Here is a 23,339-nt window from a genome sequence, read left to right as displayed (position 1 = left end):
TCCAAGATGGTGGTTAAACGCGCTTCAAAATTAATTCTCCATTCACTGCACACTACCACATTAGTTTACTGTATAATAAGCTATCGATATTACACTTTAAACAATATTAATAAGCAAAAAACAAAGTAATTAATCACGATGCTAACTATCAAGATGGCGCTCGAACCGGAAGTCCGTTGTACGTTGCAACAAGCAATAAAACTTGACGTTCCTTTGCGTCACAACCACAGATAAGATAATATAATGACTTAAGATAGTCTACTTATGTAGTATGTGGCGTTGCATGACGTTGGCAGCGCGTAAACTTGACAACTCTAAATAACCGAAAGGGATAGTGCCATACATTAGAAAGGGACAACATGATTCGTCCCTGAATCGCTGTCAAACTTCGGTTCTGTAGAAGTGTCATTTATGTAGAAGAGAAAGTATTACAATGATTTCAATTAAATAAAACATCAGTAAGTAATATTAATAAATATTAATTTATTTTAACTGATTGACATCTTCTCAAAAATAAACCTTCATCTGTAAAATTGTTGGGTAAAGAATTATTAAGACACTCCGCCATTATTTTAAAGATGCATCTGCTACCTGGTTAGAGGTGGGTATTTAACTTATGTTTCAATAATGTAGTTTTTTCAGTGTACCGCCTGCTACATATATCGCACGCGAATGGTTTCTTACCTTGATGATTTTTTTTATGTCTATTCAACGTGCCCATTTGCGAATAGTTTTTCCCACATATGTCACATTTGTACAGATCAACCTTCGTGTGAAATTTTTGATGTTCCTTTAAATATGCCGACCTAGCAAATTTCTTTTCACATATATCACATGAGTATTCTTTTTTTCCTGTATGGATTACCATATGAACCCGTAAATGATTAATTACCCTAAACTTTTTATGACATATCTCGCACGAATAATCTTTTATATCTGTATGTGTTTTTTCATGCGTCTTTAAATTTGCCAATTGCGTGAATACCTTATTACATATTTTACAAGAATGGGGCTTTTCTCCAGTGTGAGTTAATTTATGTTTATTCAAAGTGCCAGATTCTGTAAATCTTTTATGACAAATATCACAAGAATATGGTTTTTCTCCAGTGTGGATTCGTTTATGACGAATTAAATGACTCAATTGCGTGAACTGCCTGTTGCATATTTCACAAACTTGTGGCTTGTCTCCGCTATGGATGAGTTCATGTCGTTTCATAGAAGTCATTTGCGTAAACTTTTTTTTGCATACTATGCAGGAGTACGGCTTCTCCCCAGTATGTGTTCGTTGATGCGTCCTTAAAGTACTTAATAGTGTAAACTCTCTATGACATATATTGCAGGAATAAGGTTTCTTTGTTTGTGGTGCATTTTTTATTTGTGGCAACTTCTGTTTCTTGGGTTGCTCATGTCCTGTAGACAAGGATGGGGCGATCGGCTGCTTGATGGCATTCGTTTTGTCTCTCTCCAATGCGACTGAAACCAAAATGCATATTATTAAAATTGATTTCATAAGTTATATTATCAGTAGAGATTTTGGGAAATAGGAGTCTTCAATTAAGTATTAATACTTATTTACATCTTTGGAATATTTTGCCAAAAATGAATGGCCCCCAAGTTCTTTGGATTTAAATGTTCTAGACTTTTTTGTGTGATTGGACATGCTCCCAAAACTTAATAACTATGAAATCAAGAATTTAAAGAATTAAAAAAAAACTTGCAAACTTAGGACAAAATGCCGATGGGATAGAGCTTACTGCGTGTGATGGATTCGAAACTTTAGAAGCTGGTGGAGTCATCCCCATTTATTATGAACAATGTATAGAACAATCTTTCATGACATATAATTTTTATTACATTACATTACAAAGTTTGAAACTGCATGCGAATGGTGTAGATTGAACGGCCATGAACAAAACACCATACTGAAATAAAGTGTTCTGAATATTGCCCGTTAACAGCAAGCACTTGCTACTCTACAATCATTGCAACTGCTATTATAATAACTGTCCACCTTATTACTCACCATGAGGAAGTCCTTTGCCTTATTACTCACCATGAGGAAGTCCTTTGCCTTATTACTCACCATGAGGAAGTCCTTTGCCTTATTACTCACCATGAGGAAGTCCTTTGCCTTATTACTCACCATGGGGAAGTCCTTTGCCTTATTACTCACCATGAGAAAGTCCTTTGCCATATTAATCACCACGAGCAAGTCTTTTGCCTTATTACTCACCATGAGGAAGTCCTTTGCCTTATTACTCACCATGAGGAAGTCCCTTTTATACCACGTCGGTGGCAATCAAGCATACGGCCCGCCTGATGGTAAGCAGTTACCGTAGCCTATGGACGCCTGCAACACCGGAGATATTACACGCGCGTTGCCGACCGTAACACTCCTCTCCCTCGTTGAGCTCTGACAACCTTACTTACCGGCAGGAACACAACACCATGAGTAGGGTCTATAGTGTTATTTGGCTGCGGTTTTCTGTAAGGTGGAGGTACTTCCCCAGTTGGGCTCTGCTCTAGATCTGGAATGACATCCGCTGTCCTGTGCCCTACCACACAAAGCGAGATGTCATTCACAGTGCCCATACCTCTCTTTTGGACGTAGTTTAAGGACATACCCGGGTCCTTTGCCTTATTACTCACCATGAGGAAGTCCTTTGCCTTATTACTCACCGTGGGGAAATGCTTTACCTTATTATTCACCATGAGGAAGTCCTTTGCCTTATTACTCACCATGAGGAAGTCCTTTGCCTTATTACTCACCATGAGGAAGTCCTTTGCCTTATTACTCACCATGAGGAAGTCCTTTGCCTTATTACTCACCACGAGCAATTACTCACCATGAGGAAGTCCTTTGCCTTATTACTCACCATGAGGAAGTCCTTTTTATACCACGTCGGTGGCAATCAAGCATACGGCCCGCCTGATGGTAAGCAGTTACCGTAGCCTATGGACGCCTGCAACACCGGAGATATTACACGCGCGTTGCCGACCGTAACACTCCTCTCCCTCGTTGAGCTCTGGCAACCTTACTTACCAGCAGGAACACAACACCATGAGAAGGGTCTATAGTGTTATTTGGCTGCAGTTTTCTGTAAGGTGGAGGTATTTCCCCAGTTGGGCTCTGCTCTAGATCTGGAATGACATCCGCTGTCCTGTGCCCTACCACACAAAGCGAGATGTCATTCACAGTGCCCATACCTCTCTTTTGGACGTAGTTTAAGGACATATCCGGGTCCGGACGCAGTTTAAGGACATACTCGGGTCCTTTGCCTTATTACTCACCATGAGGAAGTCCTTTGCCTTATTACTCACCATGGGGAAATCCTTTGCCTTATTACTCACCATGAGGAAGTCCTTTGCCTTATTACTCACCACGAGGAAGTCCTTTGCCTTATTACTCACCATGAGGAAGTCCTTTGCCTTATTACTCACCATGAGGAAGTCCTTTGCCTTATTACTCACCATGAGGAAGTCCTTTGCCTTATTACTCACCATGGGGAAGTCCTTTGCCTTATTACTCACCATGACGAAGTCCTTTGCCTTATTACTCACCATGACGAAGTCCTTTGCCTTATTACTCACCATGGGGAAGTCCTTTGCCTTATTACTCACCATGAGGAAGTCCTTTGGAATCAGATTGCTGCTCTTCACACAACAGCTCTGTCTTCACCTCAACCTTCCCTACCTTTGAGGCTGATTGATCATAGCTAAAAACCTTTGTGTTTTCCCAAACGGGCTCCTGCTTTACAAATACTGCTTCTATCTCATATTCCACTGTAAAGAACAGGAACATGTAATTGAAATATGAACTGTAAGTTTAAATGGTTAATTCAATATTATATGTACTGTGCAATAGTGGTTAAAAAAAACTGGACAAGTGCGAGTCGGACGTGCCCACCGAGGGTTCCGTAGTTTTAGTATTTGTTGTTATAGCGGCAACAGAAATACACCATCTGTGAGAATTTCAACTGTTTAGCTATTACTATTCATGAGATACAGCCTGGTGACAGACAGATGGACAGCGAAGTCTTAGTAATAGGGGTCCCGTTATTACCCTTTGGGTTCAGAACCCTAAAATAGGTTTAGAGTAGCCTAGTTTTGGTTAACATTCTAGTCCTTTGAATCCTTGGACTTAGTTTTTCAAATTCTAGTAAATAAGTTGAAACTTAAGTTCATTTCCAAGCACTTGTTATAGACCAAGAGTCTTTTGTAGACGAGTCCTTATTTACAGTGAAATCTCTTTTTTTTTTACAACAATATTTAAAATGCATTGTCTTTACATAAAATTCATGAGTTATATACACAAATCATACAATAATGCCTAGTTTATTTACTAATAATTTAAATAAAATCTATAAAATTGTTGATGGGGTTTTTATTCAGAGGGGTCAAGACCTTATGAGTTTTTTTGTATTTTTATCTAAAAGAATTTTTATTTTGCTTGAGTTACTTGATTGACATGATGTTTTTGCCGGTTTTTGCGTAATTATTATTTTATTTATTTACGAGAACGGTTTACACCAATTACACTTGCAATTTACGTAATATTAACACACTTATACAAAAGTAACAGTGCAGAAATTATTCATCAGCTCTTTCACTCGTTCATATTCTCACAGTAAGCGAGGCACCTGGACGCTAGCTTAGACCAGGAATCAGTAAATAAATCTACTTGTAGATCGTTACTCAGAAACCCGTTCAACGAGCTGATCATATCGCACATGGGTGAGTGGCGGCGAGCCGCGGTAGCACGCGGGCCTGCGCTGTTTGAAAGCTGCAGGTAGGGGCGCCGGTGAGATCTGTTCGACGGAACAATGATGCGGTTGAGGATGTTGTGCATTCCTTGCTGTTAATTAAGTTTCAGAGCACCTTGCAGGACGTAATCAACCGCGTGTTGCTCCTATGCACCTCGAGCGAATTGAAGCCCAACATGCCGAGCAAAAACTGTGTTGGGTACATGTAGGGGTAATAGCCATATACTTTTTTATATAGAATGGTACGGAACCCTTCGTGCGCGAGTCCGACTCGCATTTGGCCGGTTTTTTATCTTATAATTAACAAAGCAGCATTAAGAACTGTGTTTTATAAGAGCTGTCTGTGGCACTAGTTACATAGGTACCACAAAACGCACCTTGTTCCTTGCTTTCTAGTTGTGTCTGTGTTGTCTCGTTCTTCACCTCAATGTTCGCGTTCATTCGATCCTCGTCTTCGTCCCAGCAATCAGGCTCCTTTAAGAGTACTGTTTCTAGTGACATACTGGGGATTTCCTTCCTTATGAATTCAGTACGGAGATGAGAGTACTAGGTTTTTTATACCGGAAACTATGGCGATCGATAACATTCAGAGCTGATTTAGAGTCCGAAATACTTTAAATACGGTCTCCCGAAGATAATGAAATGGCGAGGATTCTTATTACACCAAGTAGAGACTTTTGAGTTTTGTTTAATGTTTGCGAAGATTATGAAGACGAAACGAAACAAATCGACAACACGGATAACATTGATAACAATAAGCAATAACAAATAACATATATAACACATAATTTGACAGCTTTGACATCTCAGCTGACATTGGACCACTGGCCCGCTGGTAACTCTCGTAAGTCGTAATAGAGGTAGTGACAAGGCAAATTGACGGATACCGGTTTTCCAAAATCATTCCTCAGCGTTTTTATCTTTGTCTCAATTATAAAATTTGACATGTGATACAAAATGAAAAAAGAAATAGAAATTTCAAAGTTTTCCGGTTTCCACAACAAATAACAATGAACTAAACTTTTCATTAATTTCTTCGATAAAATTATATGGAGATAATCTCAAGTCACAAGTGTAGCAAGAACCCATTCTTATTATTTTGTATACGAAGCTAAAATCATAAATTTATTTTATACATTGCAAGCAATAAAAACTTATCTGTATCACATTTTTAACCTTGTTAATGATAAGCCAGGATTGCTTCAATTAATTCATTTGTGTTAATTGACTCAGTCAATTTACACCATGGTTGTAGAAGTGCCGAAAATTCAATTAGGAAATGGACAGACGATGCCGATTGTCGGACTTGGCACTTACGCGGTAAGTTAATTTTGAATTGTTTAAAACTTGTAACTTTTTTAAATATTATTTCTTATACAATAACTTGCAAGTACATTGTGGTACTGTTATTACGATTTAATTGAGAGACTGGTTTCTTTGTACTTAGAGCATGTATAAAATATTCTCATAATTTTCCTTAAGCTTATAAACCCAGCTTATTATAAGGCCTGAATTACACTTGTAAGTTTTACTTACGTAAGTAGGGACACAGCTATACTACAGAATGAGATATGAATATCGTTATAAATAAATAAATAAATAAATAGCTTTGTCCCTACTTACGTAAGTAAGACTTACAAGTGTAATTCAGGCCTAGTTTGATAACTTGCGCTTATAAACTTTCTAACCAAATTCCGCTAATTAAATTACATATATCATTTATTATATGTATGTTTCATATTTACTTTGTATAAAATATATGTTCAAATTTGAAATAAATTAAGATGCTGATACAACTTTGGGAACAAATCATACGTTTTTTAAGTAGTCACACTACTATACTTTCTAAATATGGCATGGTTATAGTAAAGAAATTGGGACAGGTCCTGTCATGATGGGGTGGCCTAGAGGTCCATAGGGTTAGCTACAAGAGCTGAAGATGCCGTTTCGAATCCACCCTCCGCCACTGGAGGGCTTAGTCACTTTTTCTTTAGTATATGACGTATACATAATCTTTATTAATTTCAGCGTAAAGCAGAGCCAGGCCAGTACCGGCAAGCAGTAGAGTGGGCTATCGAGGCAGGGTACCGGCACATAGACACCGCCTCCAGCTACCACAATGAGGAGGAGGTTGGGCAGGGAATAGCGAATGCCATCAGCAAGGGACTTGTTACTCGACAGGAGCTGTTTGTCACTACCAAGGTTAGTATCAGTCGGTCTTTCTGGGGTTGCTAGGAAGCGAAGTTATGATTTGCACAGGTAAATTTAAAAGAATGGCTTCCTAGCATTTGGAGAAGCTTAATTCAAGTCTAGATGTATGACCCTATCTCTATTATTTTATTTTCAGTGTGACATTTTGTCTTGCTTGATGCTTCTATTTTTCTAATATTAACTATAGTTCTATTTGTAATAGTTCTGTGTAGGACTTCAAAAATAATATAATGGCATTAAGTCTGCCTCTTGTACACTTTTTATGTGTACAACAGGCAGACTTAATGCCATTACATTGTTCCAGGAAAGTCTGTAAGATTTTCTTTTACTTTCTATCCTGTTAGCACTGGAAAGTACTTATCATTGGCACCTTTTCTAGTAGGAAAGTCGACAGTGCTCCTATAAAATAAGGTTGAGAAGTGTAATTAGAGGGGGCATTATGGGTCAGCACCTTAAGAAATACCATCGACATTGATATTATATATAAGTATTGCGCCCAACCTGTAATTACAGCTGCCCTATCTTAAATTTAACTTTGGCTACGGCCCTGCTTTCCAGTTGTGGAATGATTGCCACGCCGAGGCTGATGTTATCTCGGCACTGGAGAAGTCCTTAGCGAGGCTGAAACAGGACTATGTAGACCTGTATCTTGTGCACTGGCCCATCTCTGTTAATGTAAGTAAACTAAATGCTTAGTTATGTTTCATTATGGGGAAGGCTATAGAACAGTTTTTATTCCCTAAATCATCCCTTAAGAGTGGAAGGAAAAAGAGGATAGAAGTTTGTAAAGGGAATCAATAATTTCTTCAATACTTCTATCATTTAATTTACGGGGTGAAAAAAGGAATGAAAGTGTGTATGGAAAATCAATAAAAAGCAGATTGACAAAGGACAGAACAGAATGCAAAGATTTAGAGATTTTAGAGGAGGCCTATTTAAAAGGACAAGCTGTAAAAAGGGGGAGACAAAAACCGATTGTCGATTCACTTAGTTAAGAAATATATATACATATATAGTTTAGTATTAAAGAAATATAATGTAAAGATACCCAATCAAAACTTATATTATTATTGTGTTAAACAGCAATAAAGGCTTATTTTATTTATTTATTTTATTTTATTATAAATCAAAATATTGTATCTCCAGGCTTCAGGAGAGGACATGGGTATCGACTACCTGGAAACCTGGCGCGGAATGGAAGAAGCCGCGCGTCGGGGATTAGCGCGTGGCATCGGTGTATCTAACTTCAACGCCGACCAGCTGCAGCGAGTGATACGGGTTGCACAGATAAAGCCTCTTGTGAATCAGATAGAGGTAACCTAACGTCAGACAGGTTAGAGAGGTGTGTGTAATGTGTGTTACCTAGCGCGTGGCATCGGCGTTTCTAAGTTCAGCGCCGATCAACTACAGCGACTCATACGCGGGTTGTGCCAATCAAGCCGCGTGTGAATCAGATAGAGGTAACCTGACGTCAGACAGGTTAGAGGTAGCTTGGAGTAGTGTGTGTTAGCTTAGCGCGTGGCATCAGCGTTTCTAACTTCAACGCCAATCAGCTACCTACAGCTTCTGATACGGGTCGCGCAATTCAAGACTCAAGCATCTTATCAACCAGATAGAGGTAACCTAACGTCAACCGGGTTAGAGAAAGCTTATGTGAATGTCAAGGTGTACAATTTTACAAACCCGGCGCCCCCGGGTTGGTCAACGACACCTCCTCGTAACTCATGAGGCCCTGCTCCGTGCTAAAATCAATTTTAAAACCACTTTAAACATTTTTTTTTCGATTTTGGCCACCGTAGCCTATGGAGACTAACAAGCAACGCTAAGCGGTTTTCGTAGGGTATGGATGTTGCTATATGAAGGGTGTCACATGCGCGTTTCTGACTTATGAAGCAATTGTTTCTGCTACAACATAAAATAAAATGTTTTTGTTGGCCAACCAATCACAAAGCAGATGCGACGCAGCAGCGTGTTTAAGTAGGCTAATTTGCATTGAATCGAGTCTCCTTAAACAAGAAAGATACATTTCAGATAAACCCGACGCTGACTAACCACGATCTGGTCGACTTTTGCAAAGCCAACGGCGTAGTCCCAGTAGCGTTCACCGCGCTAGGGCTGCTATCGGAGGCTCGGCCAGAGTTTGCAGACAAGGATGTTATAAAGACGGATGCGGCACTTGGCCGTGTCGCCGAACAGCATGGGAAGACCAGGGCACAGGTCGTACTTAGATATCTGGTGAGTTGACAGCATCTATGTAGACTTGACCATTATAATAAGCTACTTGACAGAAATTATAACCGGACTAGTTACCTATAATATGACCTTTTATGATAGAGCATGCTGGAATAGAGAATGCTGATGCACCCTATATGCCGTGGTGGTGACGTGTGTTTCGTTGGGACTTCCGTTTTTTAAACTCGGCCATGATATAAATATTACTTGTCTAGCAGTAACGGCCCGTCATATGTTTGTTTTACCTTTAAAACCTGTAATGTGTCATCTCTAGTTGGGGCATCGAGTTGCCCTACTATTGAGACCTAGTTAGCATTTTTTTAAATTATAAATTTGCATTCTCTAACGTATATGGAAAATGTTAACAAAACAGGAAAATTAACTTTGAATATATGCTATTTAATGCTTCTTATTAACATTAATTATGCTCCTAATACTGTTCGTAAATGCACAATCATCTTAAATAATTTCTAGATCCAACGCAGCATCCCCGTTATCCCGAAATCTTTCACGCAGTCTCGTCTAGCAGAAAACCTGAACATCTTCGACTTTGAATTGAGCCCCGCCGACATGGACGTAGTCAACTCTTACAATATCAACCACCGCTGCGTGCCTGCCACGGGATTCGCTAAGTTCAAGAATTACCCTTTCTAATTTATAGTAACTACAGTTTAAACCCAGGTAGCAAAGTGACGTCAGCGACGTCATAATGACGTCATTATGGCGTCATAATGACGTATAAATGCTGTTAGGGAATCTACTATAGTTTTACTATACTTTTATCTCAGGCGACTGGTGAAATAGTTGCGAATTTATATACTCCGTTTTTTTAGCATCATAAAGAACTACACTGCAGGTGCCCTGTGACTGGTGCCTGGTGACATGGTTGTCATTTCTTGTATTTAGTTGTAAGTAGTTGTTTAAATGCACTTGAATTTAGTAGGATTAGCTATATAATACAACGACCCTGGGGTCCCTGGGGGCCTAGCTAAGATGACAATCGTTGATAGAAGACGACAATCGAACAAAAATTATGTATGGAAATAATCGCGTGATTTTTCGTAGCATCATGTCATCCCGACTTTTTAGGGTTCCGTACCTCAAAAAGTAAAAAGGGAACGGTCTGTCTGTCTGTCCGTCTGTCACAGCCCATTTTCTCCAAAAGTACTGAACCAATTAATTCGAAATTCGGTACACATATGTAAGTTTGTGACCCAAAGACGGTAAACAAATGAATTTTAAACATGGGGGCCATTTTTGGGGGGTAAATGAGAAAATTAAGTAAGTTTTTCAATCTATATCCTGTTACATATTAATAAAAGAGCTCATTTTGAGAATCTCATATATATAGGTATATTGTAATTTTAAAAATAAATAGTTTAGAAGTTATTTAAGAAAAGAGCCAAAAATGACCACCCCACCCTCCCCCCCGTTTTCTCCGAAACTATTGGGTCTAGAATTTAAAAAAGTCCCGACTCGCACTTGGCCGGTTTTTCTATTCGTTTAGCGTTTGTCGATGTATTGTCCTGAGGCTAGGCCCTCTAGACTGTGCAATGTAGACCTGTAGAATGTAGGTAAATTGTTCTCTAAGAACACTATTGCGAAGAATTTAGTTAGTTTTAACTATATACAATTTTACATGTAGTATTTAAGAAACATCACGAATTACACTATTCTATACGTAGATAGGTACTCATATAGTTATTTAGGATACAAGTGCGGAAAAGAGGAAATTCGAAACGAGTGGCGATAAATTAAAACACTACCGCAGGGAGTGTTTTAAATGGACATGAGTTGCGAATTACCTATTCGCACGTGTATCGTACAACGTTTTACAGTACGAATGCCCTTTAAACTTTCGACATATGCACGAAAAGTGCTCTATTACGCACTAGTGCGAGAAAGTAGCACCATATGTACTGTAAAATATTTCACAGTACATATTTTGCTACTTTACCGCACTAGTGCAATAATTAGCACATTACGCAACTATGTCGAAAATTTAAATGGCCATATGTACTGTAAAACGTTGTACGATACATGTGCGAATTTCCTATTTTTCGCACTTGTATCGTAATACACTATTTTTACCGCAATTGCTTTATAAATATTGAAATATATACAACTATTTATGCATAATTTTACTAACGATGCCATCTTTATGTGCCTATGTTATTTTTATAGTAAAAAAAGGAAATTAAACGAAGTTTTTTTTGTAATTATCTCATGTAATACAAAAATCTTGTTAGTCTCTAAAGTTTGTGAGAAAGCTTTTGAAACTGTATGACAATGACTAAATACGTTGTTATACCGCTCAGCATCTGAAATAAATAAAAAATAAAAACTCCTGTATTCAAGATGAATATGATGATGATGATCTATGAGGTATCGGTGAAATTTCAAAAATACTAAAATTTATTTTTAATGTCGCGATTACCGGCGGTTACCTACATATATAAGTATGTACTATTTAGCGAAGGTCTCCGTTTTAGCTTGGGCAACAATAATTTCGTATGTCTTCATGAAATTTTACGAGCAGGTTAGATAATTAAATAGTTTTTTTTTGTCGATTAATTTTTTGGTAAATTAATATTGTCTTCGGTTACCGCGATAGTTGCTCATGAAATAAAACTATGAAAACGGATTATCACCCGTTGACCACGAACGCTGTAAAGGGTTCGAAACGTCGGGATGTATTATAAATTCAATATACGCGATATAATCCGTTTTCATAGTTTTATTTTTTGGTAAATTTTCATAATGGCGAAGCTATACATTTATTCCGATTTAAGTTATACTCTTAAGTCAAAAGTCTTTGACCAGTGTGTGTTGCCAGTGATGACATACTGATCTGAGACGTGGGCGCTAACGATGGGCCTCATAAGAAGGCTCAAGGTCACGCAAAGGGCAATGGAGAGAGCTATGCTCAGGGTTTCTCTGCGTGATAGAGTCAGAAATGATGATATCCGCAGTAGAACTAGGGTCACCGACATAGCTCGCAGAATTGCAAACCTTAAGTGGCAGTGGGCGGGGCACATTGCTCGCAGAACTGATGGCCGGTGGGGCCGGAAGGTTCTGGAGTGGCGTCCGCGTACCGGAAGACGAACTGCCGGTAGGCCTCCAACGAGATGGAGCGACGACCTGGTGAAGGTCGCGGGAATTCGGTGGTTGCGAGCGGCACAGGATCGGTCGGAGTGGCGAGCCTTGGGGGAGGCCTATGTCCAGCAGTGGACGTCTATCGGCTGACATGATGATGATGATGATGATGATGAAGTTATACTCGCGAGGTCTACAGCTCACAGCAAAGTATTTAGTTAAGTATTGTATCAGTAGAGAAACAAAAAGATACCATCCCCATAAGCGGCCGATCCAGGGTATAGATTCCAAGCGGCGTGAATCTGGGCTTGTTCAGCACAACTAGCTTAGTGAACTGCTCCACTTCCTTATATAGCTGGCTACTTGTAGCCACGTGTGCTAGCTGTCTCAGTAGGACCTCGGTGCGCTCCCTCTGAATATAAAAAGTAGAATATTTGAACAAACATGTTGCTGATACTATTAGAAGTATTAGAAACTATTTTAATTTGTTTTTATTTCAAGTAACAACACTCGGTACTATTAAGTATAATATATAAATTATAAACTGAAATAAATGTCTTATATTAAGAAAAAGTATCCAAGGTCCCAAGGCTGGAATCGAACCAGCGTCCTCCGCTATCGCGGCAGGTGCCTGAGGAATACCCTATAGTATACATACCTGCACGTAGAACCGATGGCCGTTGGGGCGGAAAGGTTCTCGAGTGGCGACCACGTATTGGAAGGCGCAGCGTGGGTAGGCCCCCCACAAGGTGAACTGATGACCTGGTAAAGGTCGCGGGAGTCCGCTGGATGTGGGTGGCGCAAGACCGGTCATTGTGGCACTCTTTGGGGGAGGCCTATGTCCAGCAGTGGACGGCCTCTGGCTGATATGATGATGATACATACCTGTGAATGCACTCTGTGGCATGGCTCTATGGTCAGTACCAGGATAGCCTTGATGGCGAGACTCCAGTTCAGGCACAGCATCACATCGAACACCAAGTTTCTCTCGTCAGCAACTATGCCGACAAATATGGCATTATAATTTTGTGAAAATAGGCCATGTACATGACAAACAGAAACACTCTTTAACTGTCCATTAGGGTTTGCTCCCGGTACTGAGTTACCAGTACCGGGAGCAAACCTTACTGTCCATCGCTGGACCTTTTGCCTTTGTAATAAGGTCAACCCATGGACAGTTAACAGTGTGGGCGATGGTACTTATATGTAAATTTTACAGTGCTTATATCTACAGTGTCGGACAAAAGAAGCCGAATAAAAAGGATGAGTCACGCCAGACGCGCCCATCACTCCGACAGTCGTCGGGCCTAGTTGAAGTCTCATAAGATATCGGAAGCCTCAGTACGGACCCGGAAGTGAGTCGTCCTTAATTTTTTTTAATGATAAGAATCTTGAGCAGATTCATAATACTTAAATCATCATAACATAAATGTCCCAAATGTCGTTTTCAATTAAAAGGTACCACATTGTTGCTTACCATAAGGGTGAAATTTGCTTGCATCTCTATACGAATAACCTGTCAGAGCGATCTTGTGGTAAGCGATAATGTGGTAGCTTTTACTTGAGAACGACACCAATGTCGACACTGCCATAATATGTGCAACTTACAACCTTCTTCCGAGTACTCGGTTAGTGTGATCAAGGTCTTAATATGGCAATAGAGGAGACAAACTGGCTATCAACTGTTGGAATTAGAACCTTAATTATTATTTTTTTCAATCTTATTCTTCCTTTAAAAAATAGCATGGAATTAGTTTTTGCTCCTTCATTTTATAATAAAACAAAAATCTAATAAAGTGTATGGTCAATATACAATAAGCTGTGTAAAATATTTTCCATAAACTTGAAATCCAGGAAGGAAAAGCGTAGTCCGCTTGTATCGAGTAGAATCGGTCCTTTTAGGGCAAATCACAAAGATATGTGTCGATAAGTGCGCACATGCTCCGAGATAAAAGAGAAAAATGGTCAAAAAACATCACAACATGGTACCCAAGAGACGGAAAAAGGAGTGATGGAAGACAAAAAATGAAATGGGAAGACGAGTTCAGGCAGGTGGCTGGAACCTTGTCGAGAAGACAGGCTCTGGACAGGGACTCGTGGAGGAATATGGGAGAGGCCTATGCCAAGAGCAACCAGACAAGACATTTGAGCAGTAAGTAAGGTGTGTTATCGTTTATCGCCCTAATACCTACTTACGTGCATATATCAACATGTAGTATGGCGTCACAACCAGTTTCATGAAAGTTGTCATGAGTATGATAATGAGCATTAAGCCGTTGGTTTCGTTCATCTGTCTTATGATGTCGCCAATACGCTCGTGTGAGAGAGCGAGACGCCGAATCAGGGTTTTTACTTGCGTTGGGTAATTGAAGTTTTCCATTCCTGTGGTGGTAGGTAAAACAGCGATTGGTATATGATTCTGTGCCTTAAACAATATTGTAGGATTACATTTTAAAGAGTATTCATAAATTGTGTCGTTTTCAAGCAAAAGGTACCACATTGTCGCTTGTCATAAGGACGCTCTGACAGGTTTTTCGTATAAAGATACAAGCAATTTTCAACCTTATGAATAGAATAGAAATAGAATAAAAATAATTTATTCGTTAGCACACACAAATAGAAAATTATACAAAACAGGGAAACATAAAAAAGAAAAAGTGCCACGAAATGGTCTCACCTCAGCATGTTGCTGGCGACTTCCAGCGCTGATCTTCCGGTGAGACCATCCGGTGAAACAATCACGACAGGTAACAAGATTACGGTAAGCGACAATGTGGTACCTTTTGATTGAAAACGTTACAATTATTGGTAATGTATATATGTCACCATTTCCCTACTGAGGTTAGTTACACAGGTGATCGTATCGCTAAAATTACCTTAGGGATCGCGCTAAACACAAGGCTCAATTTACATTTCAATTACTTACACCAAGCACAACATTCATTTATTAGGTCAAATAAATATTAGTTAACTAGATATAGACAATTGGATGGATTTATCCTCTAACGAATGGAATAGGTGCCATTAACTGAAGTTGAAGGCAATAATTAGGTTATTATATACTAATATATTTTATGTATTAAATATAAAACCCAGATGAGTCTCCACTGTCAAGGCTGGACCCGTAATGCAGTGCAATAGAGTGCTGATGGAGCGAGGCTTGCTCAGGAACTCTTCCAGCGTCAGCGTCAAGTTAAAAACATGTAGGTATCTACATGTTTGTATTCAATAAACCAGGATTAGGAAAGCCAATTGGAAAAATGAAGATAATATGTAGATAAGATGTAGATGTTTAGTATCCAATCGTAGATACTACTAATATTATACATGTTAATGTTTGTATGTTTTTATACCTGGATGCTTAGATGTCTGAATATTTACCGGACACCCCCCTTTTGTGCATGCCACTGTATTTTAATTATTCTCAATAAATTTAATCTTATTCTTATTTAAGCCTCAATCGCATAAATTTACTCGTAGTTTAGATTATGTTTTTATCCGGAGAATCATTCCCTAAAGGGTTAAAATGGGGGTGGAAGGATATGAGTAGTAAAGGAAGAGGGCCTTTAACGATGTGGCGGGCCAATGTTAGTTACTACATAAGGTACCTAAACTATTTTAACAATATAATCTATACTAACCAAGACGAAGCGATTGCAAGCGATGGTTGACAGCTGCAGCGGCACCATGCACGACCTCCACTGTGAGAGCCCAGCGCGTAACCGCCAGCCACCACAACAAGTGTGCGACGTAGAATGACAGGTGCAGGCACAATATAGCTGCAAGTGTTTCTGTATATATTGTAAGCTTACACTGACGAAAATTTGATGACTGTGACAAAAATATACCTATCAGGCGCAGAGATAAAAATATCTATCCCCAAGCCCAGCTGACGTATTCCACTGACTTTTCTTTTCATGCCTTCTTCAAGATAGCTTCTAGGTAGTTTATGATATAAAAATTCTCAACCGGATAGGAAATGACTAAAATATTTCTAAATCCTTAGATGAAACATGTTTTACAACCCAGGAACAGGTCAAGAGCTGATGTTGGCAGAGCAACATAATTCAATTATCGCCCGGGAAGAGATGATTAAGAAAGTTTGTACCTGGCCCGCGATTTAGGCATAATTTTCTTTTTCACTTAATCACGTTCCCTGTTTATTGCTATATAGGCAATATATAGCAAGTAAGGTACAGGACTACAGGTATGCCTCGGATTTTGCAAGATTTTTTTAATAGGTACATATGATACTTACAAATCGTGCCATCCTCTAAACTTCGTGGATAATAAAATACAACATCCATAATCATAATGAAGACTACCCACATCAGCAAGATAACCATTATGATACTTTTTATTTTTTCAGTTTTGGCGGATGGTTTGTTTAGATTCAGGTCCGATTTGATCTGGAAACGTTTAGAAAACTTATGGCCTGCCTTAAAATTGTTAGATTGTGTAAGAAAATTTAGAATATTATAACGCTTGGTAAGATTAGGTAGCCCCTGTTTTTTCTTGTGATACCTACTCAATTTAAATTCAAATGTTACTCCCACAAACAGGAACACCTTAACACAAACGGTTTTACCTTGACACAAACGCTCTCAATCCATTGCAATTCCATGTCCAAATGAAACAAGTAATTTTCCCGGTAATTTACTCAACGGGAATATTTCCGAGAAAGGGAAATTTCCAGCGGCACATCACAACCAGTAACCCCATAACATTTTTTTTTTTTCTATTTATGAATTAATAATGGATATCTAAAATTATTGTACCTTTTGTAACTGCTTCAGTACTCTCTTCAAGCACTCCATTTGGGCGGGTCCTGTGTATACAGCGAGGCTGGCAATACCCATAACCAACGCTATCTCAGTGAGCCAAATGATCGTCTTCAATAAAGCGGCGCCGACTCGGAGTCGCTTTTCTGGCTCTTGGTAGAAGTCTAGGATTATACTAGTTATAATTGCCGCGTCTGAAGAAATAATATATAATGTAAAGGAAAACTATAGGGAGTTCAGATTTTTTTAATGAGCTAATATATTAAAATGCCAAGAAAATAAAATGTAAATACGTACTTATTGTCACAATACTTTTGGACTTCTTTTAAATTATCTATTTTTAAAAAAGGGTGTCATCGAGACCCAGTTTAAATAATACCAAACACCTCAAATTGAAACATTAACTCAGCAATTAATACGAACTGAGTAATGTCATTCCGAAGGCCTGCAGCGACGCAAGTGATGCGGATGTTTCGAAGCGCCAGCCACAGTGTGTACGCACGCGAGTCGCCCGCAGCGGCGCAACTTTGGCCCAACAGCATATCCGCAGTAGTAGCGCCAGCGCTCCTTCCGCGTACAACCCTTCATCCTCCACTTATTGAAATTAAAGATAAACAAAAACTATAGCTTGGTGGTTTAGCTTTGGTACCTACTTAAACGCTTATTTCCTATTTTTCATGTTATAAACACTCAGTCATGTCAACAGAAGTAAAAAATAAACCGGTTCATGAGGTCTAAGTCAGCCTAAGCCTAAGATTAAGATCTCAATAAATTTTCTAGTGGAATAATATTAAACTGCTTCCATTTTTACATTTATTTTATGACTGATGGGATTTATCTTTACAATAACAAAGAAAAGCATTAGTTATCTATGTATAATCCAAAGAAATGTTGTATGTAGGTATATAGCACTCACCATAATTATTACGTTTTTTAATTTTTAGAGAATGATACGTAAACTGCGTGGATTTCATAGCACCTCTACAGTCTGTACTAGCAAGTATTTAGGTATAAATTAAGACGGTTCATTTGTACAGCGTATTCGTTACATGAAATATTATTTTTCATAATATTAATTTAAATAGCTAAATCACCGTAAATACGTGATCACTGATCAAGTATAGCCAACGACGAGCGGTCTGTCTTACCGATTTATACCAACGGTACTAGTTTTACGGGATTAGGGAACCTAGATATGTCTCGTCTTTGCAATATATGGTAGCTACGCTTTTAAGAACACCTTCATTGAGTAGGTAAGGTGGGGTAAGACAAACATAGTTTATTTTGCTTGAGGCATGGGCGCCGGCAGGGGGGTGCACCCTGGCAAGAAAGAAAACGCATAGGAAAAACCGGCCAAGTGCGAGTCGGACTCGCGTTCCAAGGGTTCCGTACATTACACAATTTAAACAATGTATTTTTTATGTGAAACGTGAGTGAAACGTCTAAAAAACCCGTAGGGGTCGGATCAAATACAAGTAATTAAGTCCGACTCACGCTTGACTGCACATTTCTAATAGTTTTCCTGTCAGCCTAGAGGCAAGACAAACAGTATAAGGATTCCATTCAAATGTTTGTCTTTCCCCAGTGATAGACTTACCCGACCTTACCTTATGTAGTTGGTTTATCTTATTTATTTGGGACTGATATGATGTCGGTAAGTTTACAAAATTGCCACATTGAAATATTTCTGAAACTTCCTAATATATATGGTACAGAGATCCGCGTTTTCCTTTCTCAAAAATAAATTTTCCTTAATATCCTATGTAATATTGCCTGGAATGTCTGAGAGCTTCTCCAATTTTTTTTAACTTCCTTTCTTATCAATTAAATTGGGGCTCAACAGCAATAGGTACAGTTGTGTGCAATAAAATAGCAGTCAATAGGAAAATGAAAATTAGGGGAAAACTATAACTTTAGATCAATTAAGATCTTTTTTTTATAATTCTGCATTACTTAACATTGATTCAAAATTAACTGTAACCTTTACTTAAATAATGTTGTAAGTATTACTACCTGGCGGAAATTCTTATAAAAACGTAATAACCTACGAAAAAAAATACAATTGTGTACTATAATTGTAATTTAGTATCTTGTCTATTATTTCCAATCAAAGCTTTACATCTAAACCCATGTCATCCAGAAAAAAATTAACTTTTCTATAAGACGATCTTCGTCTCAGGGTGTACTAGTGGTCCATCATTCGGACTTTTTTGATGATTTTTAACCAAATACTTGCTACCTGCAGAAATCTGTATTATACCCATACCATGGCATATATTATAAAAGCTAATATCGGCTTCTTAGCTTTATCAGAAGTGTTAAAAAAAGCGCCCCGTAATGTTCCTTGTCACATCCAGCCATAGTGCCTATATTTCCGGAAAATTTTCATGTTTGTTTACACTCAAGCAATGGAAACAAATGACGAACCGCGCCGCGCCTACAATAATAGGCTGTCTTGACACGGTTAAGCTTTTGACGGAATATTTTAGTACCTGCCTAACGACAAGTGATGTATCGTCGCTGTCAATATTTCCTTATTCTTAATGTAGCAACGCTACCCATGCATTTTTGTGAAACATATTATATGTATTCACTTCTCCTCGCAGTAGGTTCAGACATATATTATATATGTATATCAGGTGGTTTTATAAAAATACTGAACTAATTTATCATTTTGTTACTGGCAACATAAGATTCTATTTCCCATGGGAATATTGCCGGTGCTGGGAACATTGGCAACGGCGCATCGCTAGTACCGTCCATCGGAATTGTAACATTAATGAATCTTATCCCTGGTGGATGATTGTACTATTGACATTATAGTTTTAATTATGCATCATTTTTCGTTGTTTTGATTCACATAGGTTCGGTTAACTATACCTATATATATCGGTCATAGACACGCAGAAAAACAAACTTAGGAAACAAATCAAAAAAATTCAAATAGTTTTGAAGTAATATATACTTAGTCCTTCAAAGATGCATGTACTCGAGAAATTAGAACGGTTGAAGTGAAGGCGTGTCCGGGTAGACTGGGACTAGGAGACCAAGACTATATAACTTTATAAAAATTATCCTATTTTTATTATATTTGTCCTACCAATGTGAAAAGCAATATGTGTCACATGGTAGCAAAATTATTTCCATCTTGGGCGTTACATACTTGAAACCCTCACTACGCTCAGGATTCTACTTTAGAATCCCTCGCTACTCTCGGGATTCTGTTTTAGAATCCTTCGCTTCGTTTAGGATTCAATTGTACTCCCTCGCCGTAAATATGTCATTTTGCTCACAATCTACTATTGTTTTACAAGGGGCCAAAGTTCCTGTTTAACCTCTCGTGCAAATAATATTGATACAAGTTTCAAGGCACGAGGGTGAAACAAATTTTGCCACCGAGTGAATGAAACACAACATTTTCCACCACACCAACACAAAGAAAATACGAATTGTAAAATATCAAACGAAATCAAAGCAAATCCATTCAAAATGAATGTTATTAAATATTCATCATTCAAAATCATCATTAAGTCAATTCTACCAGCAAACATAAGAGCAACTCAAAATTTGCATTTGATCACTGCCTCACATGTGAATAAAATGCATCTTTCATATAAATTTTTGAACAATCAAGAGAGCCTTTACCAGCTGGTGTGGTGAAAATGTCATTTTGTCACTAGCGCGTGCATTTCTCTCTCACTTGTTCGTACATTGGCGCGAGCGAGACGCTCGGGCGAATGATAACAAAATGACACCATTCTGAAATATGAAATATCAGAATGAAGTTCGAATTGAACTCTTGAAATGCGCAATAAACGGTGAATACAAATAAATGATTCAGAAGATGTTTTCGACATCGATTGGTCGGTGCTTGACCTTAGAATTTCCTTACTTACTTATATGTCTTTTCCTCCAAAATGTCAATAAAAATTAAAACTACAATCATTAAATTAAATAAAACGTTTATCATTAAAATTATCAACAATAGGATGCCGCAACAAAAAAAAGACAACTATAGCGGGTGTAGTCTAATAGCTAATAATAAACCGGCACTAAAGTTAAACATTTTATTAAACTTAAAGAACACGGTTACAATACGGTTAAGATACAATACAGTCCACTATACTTTAAAATACTTTATCTATTACAATTTAATGAATTTAACAAAGTTATGATCGGTTGTAGGGTCGGATACGCGCACACGTTTATCGTTTATACCCAAGGGCACTCACACTCTTTGATAGAGAAAGATAGTCTTATTGCGATTCCTATAAGAGGAAAGAGAAAATATTGCCATGCTTTGTCCTTATCACCGACCGGGCATTTTTTCATGGTCGGGTTATGGCATAAAGGATTATGCTGCCATACATTAAACTGTCAAATATATGAATATATATTTCTCTTAACCCAGTGGTCGCTCGGTGTCATGTCTATAACTACTTGTATTATACTATGTCTATGTTTATACCATAAGATACCGGCTACCGAACTAAACTTGCGCGCAGCGCTGTTAGCGTCTGCGCGATACAACAACGTGGGCGTGCTGTCTCTGTCACACGGCATACAAATACAAATAGTTTATTATCATAAAAGTTGTTTACATGTGCATCGATATATCCGACAGACTCCAAACTAGGCTGAGCCTGTATCTTGGAAGTCTGCGAGAGCGATTGACAATTATGTCCACGTTATTATACATATCTACACAACGTATTATTATGCCAATCTGTACATATATCATGTTAGAACTGACTGAGGCCTATTCAAACTTACATTGTGACATCAAAACAAAACTAATTGATGATGATGTCAGTCGCCCGTGCCGTGCGTCTCGCTCGCGCCAATACATGTACGGGCGAAATGCATCCGCGACTGCCATTATTTAGATATCATTTTTATGTCACAAGTCACAATGTAAGTTTGAATTGGCCTTCTAGGGCTCCTATCGTTTTAGTGATTGGTGAGTGCATGGAACTGCATGAGAATGGCGAGGTAGGTCGCCACGCCGCCAAACATCTGTAAAGTAAACAGATCTTTCTTATTATTGGCTCTCCGATCTTATAAACATTTGAACGAAATGTGCTGAGTAGGCAGGTAAAGGTCTAAATTAAAATAACTCAATGATATCCTGTAGGTCATCCTAAATATCGATGGGCGGAGTGGAGATAGATCTTTGTGAGCTCGGTGTCGTGTTGGAGGCCAAGATTATATTGGGTCATCGCGCCAACCAAGTAATAAAACAACTCAACCCACAGTGTCTGCAGAAACAAGCTTAAAAGACATCATAGTCATGAATTTTTAGAGCGAGACTCCGTACCTAATCAATTTTGAAGGTCTTATAGGAGTAACGAAAATTAACGCTTTCGAAACACTTATTTTAAATAGAATTGTTCCGAAAATGAGCTCTTATACTTCCATCATATATAGGCTAGGCTGCCATAAGTGCAGAAGATGCCAACTGAACAGACAAAAATAAACTCGGTATCTTGGCTGCAGGATATCATACCGAAGCCACGAATGTACGACCGAAGGGCCAGAACTTGACGTTGGCCAGCAGCTTGTTCCCGAAAGTAGACAGGCGTTCTTATTAGTTCAATCAGCTAAAGGTGCCCCAAGGACTAGATCTAGATTATCAATGTTACCTAAGCTCGCAAGATGTATGAAGCGATGTTCTTGGATAATAGCTTACCGAAGCTACGAGCGGCCGACCGAGAGTCAGCACACCGAGAGGCGAGAACTTGACATTAACCAGGATAGTCTGTTTTGCGAACTGATCCAACTCCCACACCAGAAGTTTGCTTTTCGGCGCCAGGCGGATGGTTATTCGGTTTAGCAGGAACTTGGTGGTTTCTCTCTGATAAATGGAAGAATATAGTCTTTTTATCAGTATAAAATAATACCCTCAAAGGTCGAGACAGTCAGATTGTCTGGTCGGGAACCGTTGGATGCGAAGAACGCAATACTGGCCATTAATGTCACTAGCGCGTGATTTTAATCCGGTGGTCGCGGGTTCAAACCGCGGCTCGTACCAAACTTAATTATGTACGATATATTTACCAGTCGCTTTTCGGTGAAGGAAAACATCATGACGACTGTACAGATCCCAATAAGGCCTAGTTTCCCCTCTGGGTTGAAAGGTCAGGTCGCCGTCGCTTTGGTAAAAACTACCAAATTTGCGCCCCCTGACGACTGACAAAAGTTTCCCTGCTGCTGCCTTTTGCTTATTTTGGCGCCCCCCCCCCCCCCCTTGGATGGC

At 38.8% G+C, this 23,339-nt stretch overlaps 2 protein-coding genes and 1 pseudogene across 2 annotated transcripts; 1 reads left to right on the top strand and 2 right to left on the bottom strand.

Moving 5' to 3' along the window:
* Window positions 1–542: 542 nt before the first annotated feature.
* On the bottom strand, window positions 543–5,546 carry LOC134749844 (zinc finger protein 583-like). The gene is made up of 3 exons (XM_063684843.1): window positions 5,141–5,546; window positions 3,622–3,783; window positions 543–1,473 (listed from the first exon to the last, which is right to left on the bottom strand). The coding sequence occupies exons 1-3, from the start codon at window positions 5,262–5,264 to the stop codon at window positions 596–598; spliced, it is 1,164 nt and encodes a 387-aa protein (XP_063540913.1). The 5' UTR covers window positions 5,265–5,546; the 3' UTR covers window positions 543–595.
* Window positions 5,547–5,831: 285 nt separating this feature from the next.
* LOC134749899 (aldo-keto reductase AKR2E4-like) lies at window positions 5,832–11,303 on the top strand. The gene is made up of 6 exons (XM_063684902.1): window positions 5,832–6,083; window positions 6,792–6,965; window positions 7,533–7,649; window positions 8,121–8,288; window positions 9,006–9,209; window positions 9,681–11,303. The coding sequence occupies exons 1-6, from the start codon at window positions 6,009–6,011 to the stop codon at window positions 9,858–9,860; spliced, it is 918 nt and encodes a 305-aa protein (XP_063540972.1). The 5' UTR covers window positions 5,832–6,008; the 3' UTR covers window positions 9,861–11,303.
* Window positions 11,304–11,441: 138 nt separating this feature from the next.
* On the bottom strand, window positions 11,442–19,444 carry LOC134750327 (gustatory receptor for sugar taste 43a-like; annotated as a pseudogene).
* Between the last annotated feature and the right edge of the window lie 3,895 nt (window positions 19,445–23,339).

Source organism: Cydia strobilella, chromosome 19, assembly GCF_947568885.1.
Source record: "Cydia strobilella chromosome 19, ilCydStro3.1, whole genome shotgun sequence".
NCBI lineage: Eukaryota > Metazoa > Arthropoda > Insecta > Lepidoptera > Tortricidae > Cydia > Cydia strobilella.
The sequence above is the reverse complement of the archived record's forward strand: the minus strand, read 5'-3'. Positions and strand labels throughout refer to the sequence as shown.